Source organism: Sorex araneus, chromosome 6, assembly GCF_027595985.1.
Source record: "Sorex araneus isolate mSorAra2 chromosome 6, mSorAra2.pri, whole genome shotgun sequence".
NCBI lineage: Eukaryota > Metazoa > Chordata > Mammalia > Eulipotyphla > Soricidae > Sorex > Sorex araneus.
In genome coordinates, this window is record NC_073307.1 from 15548543 (window position 1) to 15565292 (window position 16750).

General features: G+C 43.8%; 1 protein-coding gene across 2 annotated transcripts in view; it reads right to left on the minus strand.

Annotated features, from left to right (window-relative positions):
• The window catches only part of SH3RF2 (SH3 domain containing ring finger 2), a 136060-nt gene that overhangs the window by 63608 nt on the left and 55702 nt on the right, over positions 1-16750 (minus strand). For both annotated transcript variants that reach the window (XM_055142995.1, XM_055142994.1), the window contains exons 3-5: positions 15008-15277; positions 11720-11815; positions 1395-1715 (exon numbers count right to left, since the gene is read on the minus strand). In XM_055142995.1, the coding sequence (XP_054998970.1) occupies positions 1395-1715; positions 11720-11815; positions 15008-15277 (687 nt within the window). The remainder of the gene's footprint in view (positions 1-1394; positions 1716-11719; positions 11816-15007; positions 15278-16750) is intronic.

The window sequence follows — 16750 nt, forward strand, 5'->3', positions numbered from 1 at the left end:
TGAGTTTTGTGCTTTCAAGTTGCCACCTGCCTGGTTCTAAGGAGTGTTTTCAGCAGCTCATCCAATGCCCAGAGCTTCTTCCTAGCTCTGCTTCCCGCCTCCCGCCCTTCATCTCTTAAAGTGCCCTTCTGCCCAAATAGCCCCGTGCTCTTAGGAGTAGTTGGCTTCTGACCGTCATGGCTGCCCCTCAGCTGATCCCCTAGCTGGGGACTCAGTGACCTGGCTCTCCCGTCTTTGAGCTGAGCCTGTGCCACCCACGGTGCTGAGCACTTCGGGCTGTGTCTTAGTAGCTGTTCCTTATGAGACCGGAAAGAGTGGCTTCAGGAATGTGTGACATGTAAAGTCGCACATCCCTGATAGGGCTCCATGTTTAGAGAGAAAACATACTTGCTTACATGCTCTGCTATGGTCATCTTGAAAGTCTTTTTTTTGTTTTTTTGAGAGAGGGCTCACCCAACGATGCCCAGGGGCTACTCCTAGATCTGCACTCAGAAATTACTCCTGGCGGTGCTCAGGAAACCATATGGGATGCAGGGAATCGAATCCAGGTCAGCTATGTGCCAGGCAAAGGCCCTATGTGCATGTTATCACTCTGATGCCCCATCTTGAAAGTCTTAACCATCCTTAAGAATTTTCCTTTTTACTGGTTCTTTCCATTTATGGAGCTAGTCTTGAAAACACCTCAGTAAACCTTCTTTCCTTCCTTCCTTTTCCTTCCTTCCTTCCTTCCTTCCTTCCTTCCTTCCTTCCTTCCTTCCTTCCTTCCTTCCTTCCTTCCTTCCTTCCTTCCTTCCTTCCTTCCTCCCTTTCTTCTTCCTTCCTCCCTCCCTCCCTCTCTCCCTCCCTCCCTCCCTCCCTCCCTCCCTCCCTCCCTCCCTCCCTCTCTCTCTCTCTCTCTCTCTTTCTTTCTTTCTTTCTTTCTTTCTTTCTTTCTTTCTTTCTTTCTTTCTTTCTTTCTTTCTTTCTTTCTTTCTTTCTTTCTTTCTTTCTTTCTTTCTTTCTTTCTTCCCTTCTGTCTTTTTCTCCCTTTCTAGAAGATGCCTAACACCACACCAGAGAATGGGCAGAGAACCTCAACTGGTGATGCCAAAGCCCCCTCTGAAAAATGGGTACCATTACCTCATTGGCTGAGGGCAGAGACCACGTGCCAGCTCTAAGTCTGGGAAAGCAAGGCAAAGAGAGAATCTGGCCAGTTGCTTAACCTCTCAGAGCTTCAGTCTCCTCGTCTGTAAAGTCAAGAGAGGAATAACACCCAGCTTGCAGCCTGCTCTCAGGAGGAAAGGAGGTCACTACCCACAGTGCAACAGGAAATATTTGACATTGTCACGGAGGCATTGCAGGTGTTTAGCAGGCCCAAGACCGAGGTGTCCTTCTGCCAGGTGTCTGTGCCTTACCTGGCCCAGACTGCTCGGAGGCAGTTCCTTCTCCGCGTGCTGGGTGATGACGGACGGGTTGCTGGAGCTGATGAGCACGGGGGTGCTGATCTCCACCATGTGGCGCCCGGAAGGAGAGTGGACCATCCTGTTGAGTGTGTTCAGGGCCGTCGTGATGGAAAACTGCCCAGGCCCCTTCCTCCTGGACCCAGGGCCCCTTCGGAGGGTGGCCATGCTGGTCTCTTTGCCTCTGGAGGAAGGGGACATCAGGGACAGGCTCTTTGTGCTGAAGGACTGGCGGCCTTTGTTCTTTTCTAGGAGGTGTCTGGCCGTGAGGTTTGGCTGCAGAGACAAAAGGCGGATGGGAAAATTGGAGACAACGGTGGAGCGAAGGTGTAATGGTGGTGGGATTGGTGTTGGGATATAATTATATATTATATATGTTATATAATATATAATGGGTGCTGTAACAAAACATCATGAACAACTTTGTAAACTGTGGTGTTTATTATTATTATTTTAATTTTTTTTTAAATGAAGGAGTACTGCTATTTATTCAGCCATTGATTAAGCTGACTGAGCTGGGCAGGAACTGCACATTACTTTTTAAAAAAAATATTTTTAATTGGATATTCGTGAGATAGACCATTAAAAAGCTGTTCTTAATTGGAGTAAACTATAGTGTTCATATAAAGTATAAGGGGAAATTTTACAGAGGTAGGCCTTACCTATTCCAGATAAACTCCAAAATATATTAACACAAAATTGCCTTAAAAGTATTATTAACAGATGAGACATGATGATTACCATAACAGGATAAAATTAAATTTTACATAAAATAAAATGGAATGCAATATATTTTAGATTCCAGAGTTGAAAACACATATTTTTAAATGAGAATCAACGTTTAAAAATATCTTATTAGATGGTTTTAATTTTCTTTCTACATAGGTCAAAGTCATATTGTAACCACTAATTGACCCTTACTGATTTATTTCTGATTGTTCTGTTTGTCAGTTCTTAAAGTTATGTTGGAATGAGCAATATTAAAGTAAATTTGTCATGTACCAAAAGGGGACAGGTTGGGATTGGGAGGGAAACTGGGGACACTGTTGGGAGGAAGGTCACACAGTGGTTTTGGAACACTAAATGCTTGAAACAACTGTTTAATGAACAACTTTGTAAATAGATCACTGTCACTGTCACTGTCATCCCGTTGCTCATCAATTTGTTCGAGTGGGCATCAGTAACGTCTCTCATTGAGAGACTTATTGTTACCGTTTTTGGCATATCCAATACGCACAGGTAGCTTGCCAGGCTCTGCCGAACTTTGTAAATAATGGTGTTTTAATAAAAATCAATTAAAAATGAAAAAGGTTGCAAGAGAAGTTAATCATCTTGTTCTAATGTCAGCTGTGAGATTTCGCCCTTCTAGATGCCTCCATCTCAGCCATTTCCTTGGCTAGTAGCTGGTTTTTTTTTTTTATCAATAGATCCTGGTTAGCTATATCAATAAATCCTCCCAATTTTTATGAGCTAGACAGGTGCAAAACACGATTTTGTGAGTGGAGCACTCTCCCTACCCCCTTCTCGCAGCCGTGTCCCAGCTCTCTGCACCCAGGGGAACCCCTTCCTCTCTCCGTCTTCCTGACTCCCCCTCTGTTTGAGCTGGGTTCCTGGCACCCCTGCTTTTCTGCCTTTCCATCATGGTGTTATTTTTTTTCTTTTTGGGTCATACCCGGTGATGCACAGGGGTTACTTCTGGCTCTGCACTCAGGAATGACTCCTGGCGGTGCTTGGGGAACCATATGGGATGCTGGGAATCGAACCCGGGTTGTGCAAGGCAAACCCTACCCACTGTGCTATCGCTCCAGCCCCTTATCATGGTGTTTTCACTTCAAACGCTGACATAGACTTTCCTTCCCACAGTTCCTGCACTGGGCTGTTGGCTATGGCAGGCAGGCAGCGGGGACGCACGGTTCTCTGTTGGAGCCCCAGCAGGGTGCTCACTGAGTCATGAGTCAGAGTGAGTGACATCACTCACCTTCAGACATTGGCTATGTAAGCGGGTGGGCAAATCCCTCTGGGACTCCAAGTCCTTTTCATGCTGTAGTTTTCCTTTTGGGGTCCCACCTAGCAGTCCTTGGTGGCTGGGGGGGTCTTGCACGTGGTGCCAGGGTCCATGTGGAACCAGGGATTGAACTCAGGGCTGGAATATGCAAATCATTCACTCCTGCCCTTTGAGATATTGCCCTTACCCTGGGCCCCTGACTTTATGATAAGATTGTCAGTTACTGCTTCTTTTAATTCTTTCATCCCAGTACCCTTCTTCCTTTTCTTTATTTCTATATCTTTTTGTAATATGGCAACAAATCAGAAAGAAATTGTAAAGGTTATCAATTTCTGTGTCATAAAGACCCGCCAATGGTCCAACAATGGTCTAGGTGGGGCCAGAGTGATAGTACAATGGGCAGGACACTGTCTTGCACAAAGCTGACCCAGGTTCAATCCCTGGCATCCCATACGGTCCCAACCCCACTAGGAGTAAACCCTGAGAACAGGGCCAGGAGTAACCCTTGGACACTGTTTTGGGTGTTGCCCCAAACTAATCCCTCCACCTCATTCCCAAAACCAACAATGATCTAGGAAAATTCCTCAACAAACAAAATAAAAAAAGCAATGGTCTAGGAAAATTCCTGAAAATGTTATGAGCCAAACTTGCAACTTGTACCAACCAGCAGAAATCCCGCATTACCATCTGTCTTTCTCAGTATGTGGGAACTTTCCACGAGAAATAGATTTTTTGAGAGTGAGGGAATTTGGGGCAACTCCTAGTCATACTCAAGACTTAACTCCTGTCTCAGTGCTCAGGTATAACTCCTGTCAGTACTTGGGAGACCATACGAGGTGCCAAAGATCAAACTGGGGTCAGCTTGCGAGGTAAGTGCTCTACCCACTGTACATATTTCTAACCCCAAGAAATAGTTTTTGAATTCTCTGTCCACCAGGGGCCCCTGTGGCTTCATTTCTTTCCAAACCTGACACATTTCCTGTCCTTTCCCTTTAAGGATAGTTAAATGCCCACCGCTGTGGCTGTCTAAATCCCGGTGCCTCATTTTCACTTAGAGAGTCACCTATAGAGGTAGAAGGAAATTTCCCTATTTAAGAACTTTTTACTGGGGGCCAGAGAGTAGTACAATGAGTAAAGCACTTGCCTTGCACGAGGCAAACCCAGGTTTGATTCCCGGTACCCCATATGGTCCCTTGGTCCCCCACTAGGAGTGATGCCTCAGTGCAGAACCAGGAGTAAACGTTGAGCACAGCCAGGTGCCCTGAGCTCCACCAGGCGTGATTCCCGAATACTGGCCAAGAGAAACCCCTGGGCATCCCTGGATGTGGCCCAAAGACCAAAAAGAAACATCGATGACAGAGTCAGCCCACAGAGATGGAGGGAGGCACAAGGCAGGCAGAGGAATTAGACACGAATGGAAAGCTGCTTGAGGTGGGGAGGGCTAAGGCGTTTTGAGAAAACGACAAGAAGAAAAAAAGCAGAGAGAAGACCAAGTGAGGAGTGGGAAAGAGAGAGAGGCAGGGGCTAGCTTGCAAAGCACCGGGAGGCTTCAGGATTATTCAAGTATAATAGGAAGCCTCGGGCAGAAAGTAGGTAGAGGAATGACACGATCTTGATTTATGCTTGTAAAAGGTCATAGTTTAGAATCCCGCCTTCTCCCCCTCCCCCCAAAGTTAAACACATACTTAACATTTGAGTCAGCAGTTCCATTACCAGGTAATTACACAAGAGAATGAAAACTATGCTCACGTAAAAAAAACCAACAGTATGCAAATGCTTAATGCTTATAGCAGCCTTATTCATAGTTGTTACAACTTCACAACTGGAAAAAGTGTCTTGACACTGGTGTCTGGATAAACATAGTCTACACACACACACACACACACACACACACACACACACACACACACACACACACACACACACACACTGAACTCTGATGCATCAGCAGCCTGGATAGGTGCAATACACTCTTCTGAAGGAGAGAAGCTAGACCCGATGGCTGCTACGCCCTACAAAGTTATATTTCTATAACATTCCAGAACAACGGAAGAGCAGAAGACTGATCAATATTGGTTGTCCCTTTGGGGCCAGTTGAGTGATAGTACAGCAGGTAGGACACTTGCCTTGCATGTGGCCGACCTGGGCTCAATCCCTGGCATCCCCTATGGTCCTCTCAGCACTGCCAGGAGTAATTTCTGAGTGCAGAGCCAGCAGTAACCCATGAGCATCACCGGGTGTGGCCCCCAAAGAAAGAACACCACCTTGTTCTCTTCTCCCCCCCCCCCCGCCCCTGCAAAAAAGGGTGAGAAAATATTGGCTGTCTGGGGCTGGGGGGTCCAGGGAAGGAGCTGACCTCAGGTGGCAGCATGCTATTCTATTTTAGGGCTGTGCTGGAGCTATTTTAAATACGGGTTGCAGTGTGGTTATACTGCATGGATTCATCAAAAAGTATAGAACAAGATACCCGAGAGAATACACTGTATTGTCTGAGAGTGAAGAGATAAAGCTCATTCCAGCTGCTAGTTCCAGTTCCAGCAGGGAGGCCGGCTGGGAAGTTCCTGAGATTGATTTGGTAAGTTCTGACGAAAGCCTGAACTAGGGACAAAGTCTCTCGTTCCCTTGAGCGCCGATTTCTCCATCGCTTTCCCCGTGAGAGGACAATAAACGCTGGGTGTTGCGAAAGTAAAGTTCTATACAGTCATTTGTGGCGACAGTGAAATAAGTTCATTTTTTTTCTGCCTCCTCCTAACTTTTCTGTTTGTCACAGCATCAGCTTTTCCATCAAAGACTTTGACAAAGGGCTCCCGTGTGACTCGCGGTGTGTCCTGTCATCTGCCAATGTGATTAATAGCTCAGCTGGAGAAGGATTGCAGATCTCTCGAATTTGCACCCACTCATTTGAAACAGTATCCTTGTGGTTCTCAGCACTGAGCAGGCTTCCTCTGACCCAGGCAGGTCCTGTGGGAGACGTCCTGACAAGACCAGGCGTTTGTTGAACCACCTTTTCATCCAGGTGCAATTCAATAAATCAAATGATATGTTAACAAGGAAAATCCTGCTTGGGCCAAAAAAAACACACCACTCTTCTGAGAACATTTTCCTTTCTTCCACTTGCTCTGCACTTCAAAGCTTATTTAAAGCGTTTTCCACAAATGCTAGTCTTAATGAAGAGACTGGAGTCAAAACCCAAGTACTGCTGTAAAAAGCTCAACTTAGATCTCATGTCTGTTTTAAAACCCAGATTCACATCTTAGAGTAACCACTTGATTAGCTGCCCCCACAAATGAAGCAATGGCTAGTTTGAGGACGATCTTGAGGGTTCTTACGATTGCAAGTTCTAGAGGGGAAGTGTAACAGAACCAAGAATTGCTCAATGTAGAATATTTGGAATGAGCAATAAAATCAGTGGTGCTTTTCCATCTCCTCGCCCCCAACACAAACTCCAGATCTACGAAGAAGCTTCTTGAAATAATGTAGAGGACATAGAATCTTGAAGCAGCCTCCAAAATGCAAAAGCGGAAGACTCTCCTACACAGCTACTCAGCTATTAACTACGGCCACTCTCTGTCCTTGGAGGCTCAACCACGTCTTCCGACCATCACAACTGTTTTTCTTTGCACCCATTGCTCAGCCCAACAAAGGGCTCTACCACAAGTCAGAAAGTGGGGAACTTTCCTTGACCACTTCCTCTCCTCACTCTGAGTTTCCAAGTTCAGTGGATCCGCCTCAGAAAAGCCCCATAAATCTGCCCGTTTGCTTGCAACCTCTGAGTCCAAACTACCATCATCTTCCAGTTGACCCCGATAGTAGCATGCTAGTTGGCCTTCTTGCCTTTCCCTCCTCCTTTTTCAAATTTTCCTTGCTACAAGAGCTAGAGCTGTTCTTAAGAAATCCAAATAAGGGGAATCACTGCCTCATTAGAATCTTTCAATGACTTCTACCGAATTCTGTCTTTCTGAGGCGGCAGACAGAGCAACTCATCAAGACTCCATGTGCTTCTCATCCCAAAGAACAAAAGCAACCAGTGCTGGCGAGGATGTGGGGAGAAAGGGACCCTCCTTCCCTGCTGGTGGGAATGCCGACTGCTTCAGCCCTTTTGGAAAACAGTATGGATGCTTCTCAAAAAATTAGAAATTGAGCTCCCATTTGACCCAGCAATACCACTTCTGGGAATATATCCTGGAGATGCAAAAAAGTATAGTAGAAATGACATCTGCACTAGTATGTTCATCACAGCACTGTTTACAATAGCCAGAATCTGGAAAAAACCTGAGTGCCCGAGAACAGATGACTGGTTAAAGAAACTTTGGTACAGTATACAATGGAATACTATGCAGCTGTTAGAAAAGTTGAAGTCATGAAATTTGCATATAAGTGGATCAACATGGAAAGTATCCTGTTAAGTGAAATGAGTTAGAAAGAGAGGGACAGACATAGAAAGATTGCACTCATTTGAGAAAGATTGCACTCATTTGTGGAATATAAAGTAACAGAATGAGAGACTTGCACCCAAGAATAGATACCAGGAAGATAGCTCCACAGCTTGGAAGTTAGCCTCACATGCAGGGGGAAAAGGCAGCTCAGATAGAGAAGGGACCATCAAATAAAGGGTGCTTGGAGGGCCCACTCGGGATGGGAGATGCAAGCTGAATGTAGACTATAGACAGAACATGATGGCCATTCAATACTTCTATTGCAAACCACAACACCCCAAAAAAGAGAGAGACTAAAAAGGAATGCCCTGCCACAGAGGCGGGGTGGAGTGGGGGGATTGGATGGGGGTGGTGGGAGGGATGCTGGGATTATCGGTGGTGGAGAATGGGCACTAGTGGAGGGATGGGTACTCGATCATTGTAAGACTGAAATGTAAGCACGAAAGTTTGTAAGTCTGTAATTGTAATTCACAGTGATTCACTTAAAAATAGAAAAAAAAGACTCCATGTGCTTCTCAGTTGATTTGAAAATTGCTGGGGGTGGGAGAAGGGGGGCAGAGTCGCTGTGTGAGCAGTTGACGCCAATAGGTAATGAGTAGTGATAACTGTCACTTTGTTGAGGTCTCTGCTCAAATACAATTCATCTTTTGTCTTCCCTTCAGACAAAATCTATGTCACAGATGGTGTTACAACACGATCTAGCCAACTTAATCTGGGTTCCTGCGGGACGTTGAGCCTCTCACCATTACATGCTCAACACGGAATATGGGAGAGAGAGAAAATTTGTAACATCCTGATTCAAGCTATGGTGAGGCTAAAGAAAAGAGGCTCTGGGCTACCTTTTTATTTGGGAGAAGCAGATAGACAACCTAAGAGGCCCTGCTTTTTATTTTTTAAAGTAATTTACAGGGTCAGAGAAATAGTACAGTGGGTGGGGTGCTTGCCTTGCACGTGGCTGACCTGGGTTGGATCTCTGGGACCCCCTATGTTCCCTGAGCACTGTCAGGAGTGATTCCTGAGTGCCAGAGCCAGGGGTAAACTCTGAGTGCCATCAGGTGTGTCCCCAAATCCAAAATGAATAAATTTTTAAAAAGTATCTAAGGGTTCTGTAGAGATATCTCAGCGTGTTGGGGCACCTACTTTGCGCGAGGGAGACCGGATTCAATTCCTGACACCACGGGCCTCCAAGCACTTGGAGGGGGGCGCTGAACGTGGGGGTGGAGGTGGACCCTGGCACTGGTGGAGATGGTGTCTCTTCCCACCTCAATAACAGGACCAGAGAGATTCAAGCACTTTGCCTGCATTGACCCCTGGGTTTAACCTGGGTGGCTGGCTGGATTCACACACACCACTTGGTATAGCCCTGGTGGTTTCCAGTATTGCCACCTTATCTGCCAGCGTTCTGTGCTTCAGAACAGAACCACATTACTGGGCCTGAGCACTGCACAGCTGGGAACATCCCCTGGGCTACCCCGTTTGGGCTTCTGAGGCGCCACCAAAACACAAAACAAAACCAGAAGTGAAAACATAGGGTCATTTTTTTTTTTCCGTCTTTTTGGGTCATACCCAGTGATGTACAGGGGTCACTCCTGGCTCTGCACTCAGGAATTACCCCTGGCGGTGCTCAGGGGACCATATGGGATGCTGGGAATTGAACCCGGGTCGGCCGCGTGCAAGGCAAATGCCCTACCCGCTGTGCTATTGCTCCAGCCCCCAAAACATAGGGTCATTAAGGATGAGAAATAATATACAAATACTTTGGAGAAGAAAATGAAAATAACTTAGGGATCACCACTGTTAATATGTTGGTAGATATTGTTTATCCATGTATAGATACACAAAAGTATTTATAAATTGAGTTTGATATAATGTACGCCATTATGTTTTTATTCATTTTAAAATTATTATTATTTTGGTTTTTGGGTCACACCCAGCTGTGCTCTGGGATTAGTTCTGGTTCTGTGCTCAGGGATCACTCCTGGTGGGCTCGGGGGACCATGTGGGGTGCTGAGAATAGAATCTAGTTTGGTCCCTTGCACAATAAACTTCTTACCCACCATATTTTCTTTCCAGCCCCCATCAGTTTTTAAAATATTGGGCTATACCCACACAATTATAAAACGATTCCACAGGGTCCCTTTAAGTTCAATCTCAAGGCACAGGTTAAGGGAATGTGTATTATCGTATCCGCTTCTGACTGTGCTTTTGCAAAAATAACTGGCCATGTTTATTAGAAGCAATCTGTGACTAGAATTGTTTAGTAGATCAGCAGTGAAGGTGGAGAGAAAAATTTGTTTCAGTAACATGACTTTTCATAAAAATCAGATTCTACTCTAAATTTTTTTTTCTTTTTGGGTCACACCTGGCGATGCACAGGGGTTACTCCTGGCTCTGCACTCAGGAATCACCTCTGGCAGTGCTCAGGGGACCATATGGGATGCTGGGAATCGAACCCGGGTCGGCCGCATGCAAGGCAAACGCCCTACCCACTGTGCTATCGTTCCAGCTACTCTACTCTTAATTTTTTCAAGTTTTTGCTGTGAAATAATTGGACAAAGCAACTTCTGAGTTCTGAAACTTCCTAGAAAGTTCCAAAGGTGGGGGGGGCGGGTCAAAGCAATAGTACAGTGGGTGGGGCATTTGCCTTGCATACGGCTGAACCAGGTTCTGGTTCTGTGCTCAGGGATCACTCCTGGTGGGTTCGAGGGACCCAACTGGGCCCTTGCACAACAAACTTCTTACCCACCATACTATCTTTCCAGCCTCCATCAGCTTTTAAAAATACTTTGGCAAGACCCACACAATTATGAAACGATTCCACAGGGTCCCTTTAAGTTCTATCTCAAGCCACAGGTTCAAGGAACGTGATTCCTGACACCCCATATGGTCTCCCGAGCCAGCTAGGAGTGATCACTGAGAACAGAGCCAGGAGTAAGCACTGAGCATCGCCAGGTGTGGCCCCAAACCAAAGCAAAAAAAGTTCCAAAGGCAGGATTGTGGAGTAGCAAAAGTGTCAACCCCAAATCATTCTTGGTTAAAAGGTTACTGTCCTGGGAGACACACTGCAGGTGAGCGAGAGTTTACCTTGGTAGAAATATTTCCCCCCCAGGTCAGTTAGTTTTATTCCCTTTCCTCCCTCCCTTGATGACATGATGCTATTCAACAGGAAATGGCTAGAGCTGAGTCAACACCCCACCCGAATGACTGATAGTGGAGATGAAAAGAACTAGCATCAAAGGGAATAGCTTTCCCTTCTGTTAGAACCCCAAGAGAAGGAAGAAAATAGTTTCAACTCAAGGCCCCAACTTCCACAGAAATGAAAGGAACAACTGACAGTGGGATTGAAATGGATTTAAGATCAATAGTAGACAAGGGCAAAATTTTGATCCCCCGCCCCTACTCCCCGCCCAAATCTTTGCCCCAAAGTCTAAAGATAAGGATAAAGATAAGGTTAATTTTCTATTAAACCTTTCCCAGAAAGGCTGAAACCTAACTCTGTTTAGGTTTGAAGCTAAGATACAGAGTGTCTCAGGGGACCAGCCCACAATTTTTATTATTCATTCTAGTGCCTACTGGTCTGTGGTCTGTAGCTCACGTTTCTCTCCAGGTCTTTGCATATATTTGTGATCATCCAGGCAAGATGGTTGCTGTGAGGACATGAGCCTGCCAGTTTTGAAGCTTCCAGCCTACTGCCAATAGAACTCTCTTTTGATCACACACACACACACACACACACACACACACACACACACACACACACAGATTCAGTCTCAGGATCACGGTGATGCATGTGTATTTCTACCTAAACTTGGATCAATGTAGACATGATATTCACGTACCTCTACAAACAAGATGGGGAAGATGCCTATTTTATCTCCCAACTTGCCTTCCGCCCAGTTGTCATCTACTCGGCTGATTACGGTAATGATATCATCCTGAAAGAGAGAAAGTGTCATGGTCAGCGGCGTCACATTCAGTTTCCAGCTGGTGACAGCTCTCAATGGAGAGCAGGCTGGAGTCCCAGCTGGTGTCTGGTACAAGAAACGTAACTTAAGCTCTGAACTTACTAAATCTTTTACGTAGATGATCTTTCTTCACAAGGGGCAGTATTTAGCTCACCAAGACCACAAGGGAAGTAGAAATAAGTTGGAGGACCAATGAAATCTGATTAGAAAACCTGGACCTATTTCTAATATTTAATCACCAGCAGAACCTGGGATTTTCATTTAATTTAATCTGGAAAAAAATAATTCATGATGGAAACCACAGGGAGACAGACTTTTAGCTCGGAAAAAGAAGAATGATTTTATTCTAATACTGAAGACTCTACACAACCAATTCAACATTTGATGTATCAGAATTCAGCAAAATGTTATTTTTTTATTCAGCCTTTTCTTATTACAAAAGGTCATATGTAGATTGGTAGAAACATTTAAATAAAGAGCTGCGCAAAATAAAAAATTCTATCACAACAAACACAACTGCTGTTAACATCTTGGTTAGCACATTTTTTCAAATTCATTTCTCTGAAGATGGAACATATATATATATATATATAAACATATCAATTTAGACAAACCTTTTCCTACACATACAGAGGTACAATAAAGTACACAAGTCTTAGATCAACATTTTCTGCACCTAGAAAATGCTTTGAAGCTCTTTCAACTCAGCAAGAGGTAACCCTAGTCTGACTCCTGATTCGGTTCTAATGGTTGTAGCCATCAGATTCTTGTCCTCAAGTATTCAAAATTAAAAGCACGGGGGACTAGAGTGATAGTACAGCGGGTAGAGCATTTGTCTTGCATGCACCTGATCCGGGTTTGATCCCTGGAAACCCATATACGTCCCCCAGGAGTAATTCCTGAGTGTAGAGCCAGGAGTAACCCCTGAGCAATACCAGGTATAATCTGAAAGTTAAAAAAAATATGTATATGAAAGCAAAAGACCAGAGATCAAATAGCTGAATCCAGAAAAGCCCAGTATGTATTTATTAATTGAATATTTCATTTAAGATTCTATGTACTATGGGGAAGGAAGGGAAAAGGCAGGGAATTTTCCAGATTATGGGGGGAGTCAGTCTCCTTAAATAGGATTCCATAAAAAGGCAGAAACTTTTCTCCTTCGATATCCTTTTATATCCAAAAAGGGGAGTGAGTGAGCATTTTTCACTGAGTTTAAAGCAGGCGAGCTGGTAAGACACGGGGTAAGATGTTGAGATGATTATCCTCTGGTATTGGGTAATCTGTGTTATTCAGGTTATGGGTTCATCCTGGGCTCGCTCACCCTTGATTTTGCACACTGGGAATTCCTTTCCTGAAGGTTCTTCCTCGTCCAATCTGCCCCTGCCTTACTGTATTAGCATAACAACTCAGTTTGCCTATTCTTGTACTCCACGACATGAACAAATAGCATCTCAGGAATACCTTTCCACATTCATACTTCTTATCAATCCAAACACAAATACTCATCCACTGATCTCTTTGACCTTCATCTGGTCCATACTCCTCATTCATTTTAGATGAGTCCAAACCTAAATCCATGACTGCATTTTCTTTCTGCTTAGCCTACTCTATATATTTTTTGCTATTTTCTATTACACATTTCTAGATGATAATATCTTTAGTGATAGTCTACCCATCAGATCGCAAACTCCAAGTACCCAGGAACTGTGTTGTTTTGTTCATGTCTGTGTCCTCAGTACCTTAGACAGTGACTCCATCTTAGGAGTCATACAATAAATATTTCTTGAATCCCTGCCCATGAGTATGAATAAATAAATATGTGCATAAATCAGTACCATTTGCTAAGAGAGAAAACACGAGAGAAAGAGTAACATTGGAGGAAAGATCTGGACTTTGATTTGGAAAAGCTGAGTTAGGAAGACCATGATATCTCCAAGTGTAAGTCAGCTCTCCAGCATTGATCAAATTTGCCTTGTGGTTCCTTTTTTATAGTTGCCCATTTATGTATCTATTTTCTCCCGGACTGCCAGCTTCATGAAGATCGGTTATGATGACTCACCACTTTCTCCCCATCTTGGCTGGGCTTAATGAATGAACTGAATGAATTGTTGTAGTTTGTAGATTATTCAGAGAGCGTCAAAAAAGTGGATGATAGTTCCTGCCTGAGTCTTCCTCCAATGCTGCTCTCAGAAATCAGCACCTACTGACTGGCCCAAATATAAATTTTATATTTACATAATATATAAATTATATGTAATTTGAAAAAGTGAAAGTGAAAGTGTAGTAGGGGAAATATTTGTGGCTTGAACAACTACAGAGACCGAACTACAGAGACCTTCCTTAGGAGATGCATTTCGAGGTGCCAAGGCAGTGATGAAATTTATTTTGAAATATGGAGGGTGGTAAGGTTACCTAGTTCAGAGAATCTGAGTAAATCTCATTTCTGGTAGAAATAGAATAATGTTTTATACAACAAAGGGCGATTTCTGAGTTATTGCAATAGTGCCTGGTCTTATGCTTATTTTTGATCCACTTATCACAAGTAGCAGAAAAGTCCTCAACTCTCTTTTCTATGAACTTGAGTGTTTAATGAATAGTAAATACAGAACCCTGCGTATTAAAGTAGTTTAGACTTTAGTAGATATATCATTTCTTGCAAGTGGAGAAGAACCTTAATAAAAAAGAAAGAGGCAGAAAACCAGGATCACTAATTTGCTTGGAAAATATATCTTATAAGGTTATTTTTTGTGTAAAGGATAATTAGATTGTTGTCTAGGATGCGAGTGTTTTGAATGCGATGTTTACAACAAGACAGGATGTTACAAGCAATTTAATAGCATGTCCTACCAAAGTTCATCATGTATCTCTAAGGGCATTTGTGATGACCAAGTTATAATCCCCTAATTTTATCATTTGTGGCATTCCATTTTGTACTTTTTGGACTTTAACTGAAATGGTGAATGACCAAAGCAAGTTCTGGGATGACACTGCTAGGTTTAATCTTGGTTGGAATGATTTTCTTTCTTCTTATCAATGATGTATATATCTATGTATAATGTCACACATAATAAAAACATGAGCAAGTATTAAATGCACAACTCTTAAGTTCGCCACGGTTTCCTTGCAGGTACTGGTGACTCCTGGGGCTCCCCAGAGACTTACCTTGAAAAAGCTCAGGCAGTCCTGGTTCTCACTCTTGTCCTTGTCCCGAAGGTCGAAGTTGTAGAGGGCCCTGCAGAGTGGGGGTGGCTGGGGTAGCTGCTTGATGACTTCCACGGAGTTGGCGGGGAAGATGCCACTGACTCCATTGACCTCGCCCTGGTACCAGTTCTCATCCAGTTGTCTCCGGAGGAGGATGACGTCTCCCTTATTAAATCTCAGGTCCCCAGGATTCTGCCCTCGGTAGCTGTACAAGGCCTTGGCCCGTGGCACCTGCAGGGGAACAGACCAATAAAACTGGCACTTAGCTTGGGAGCTGGAGGGGCATTAGGCATCACATTCAGAATTCCACTTCCTCTGTAGTATGCGTGCACCAGATCATCCAAATTTGGAAATTGGCACACACTTACTACCCCCATTTTTAGGATGAGTGGCCTGAAACCCAGTGCAACCTAGTGTCTGTGGAAGGTGGCCCAGCTGAGAAGTGGCAGCGATGGGGTCTGTACAAAGACCCCCTGACTCGAGAGCTAGTGCTCTAGATGGTGAATAGTAGTTTGGACTTGATGCCTCAATTCTGTGCACTTGAGTGAGTCAGGGATTCTTTCTGACTCCTGAATGTTGGTTCCCTCAAATTCTGATTCCACGTCTCTCCTCCTGTTTGATCATGGTGAACAGATTTAAATGTTTTTTTAATTGTCATCATTTAAAAATCTGGGTCATATGGGAATATCTATGCCATCAGGGGTAATTGTAAGGAATGACTAATATTCACAATGCATTTAGCATTTTGCTTGGTAGTGTGTGAACTGAGTAAATAATACCTCTGATCATCACCCTTTCTAACAGAGGTGAATGATAAAACTTTGGCCTATCCTTGGTGTTGATGGGAAGGAAATTGAGATGAGACGCCCGAAGACAGAAAGTGCTCCATGAGAAGGCCACAACCACATTCTCCTTCTCTATAAATGGTCATCACCTGTGTTTGGATCATTGTGAGCACAGCAGAGACAAAGAAAAAACCAGCCAACAATCCACCAGTAACTGAAGCAAAAACAGCTAAAGAATCAACATGTGTCAAACCAACTGTGAAAAATAATTATTTCAGTCAAATTCATTTTCCCCCCTTTCCAATTAAGAACTGGCTTATCCACACAGAAGTGGCTTTATTTTGGTCTTGCTTGAAGTCACTTTGGCCAAAGGAAAGTTCTAATAACTTAGGTTTGATAACAATCCCTTCATTGTCACCTGGCATTGTGATTTTACTTGAGCTTTTTCTCAGCAATGGGTTAAAATTATCCCCTCTCTTGGGTGCAGTCTTACTTTCCACAGCCCCTATGAATTAAATTGTTGAAAAGAGTTTGGGACCAGTATTCATTTAAAGAAGAATTACAAACATTTAGAGTCAGAGAAGGTTGAGGGATTGGCAAATTAGTTGGTCCCTGGACAAGTAAAATACATCCATAGAGTTAGAAAACACAGAAACACAGTTTATCCTTGGAAAACTAAGGATCAAGTGGGCAAAGATGCATGAGCTAAGAAGGTTATAATAGTGTTGTGACTATCTAAGTAGAATTGGTTGAATAAATTATCAGGTACACCCAGTACAATGAAACAACTGCAGTCATTAAAATTGATGATGTTAATCCATGATTAACAGCGCTGCAAGGCACACATAATATACTTACTTATAAGTATTATAGAGAAGGTTAAAAACAGGCTGATGAGACTTTCGTTAGCAATATATGT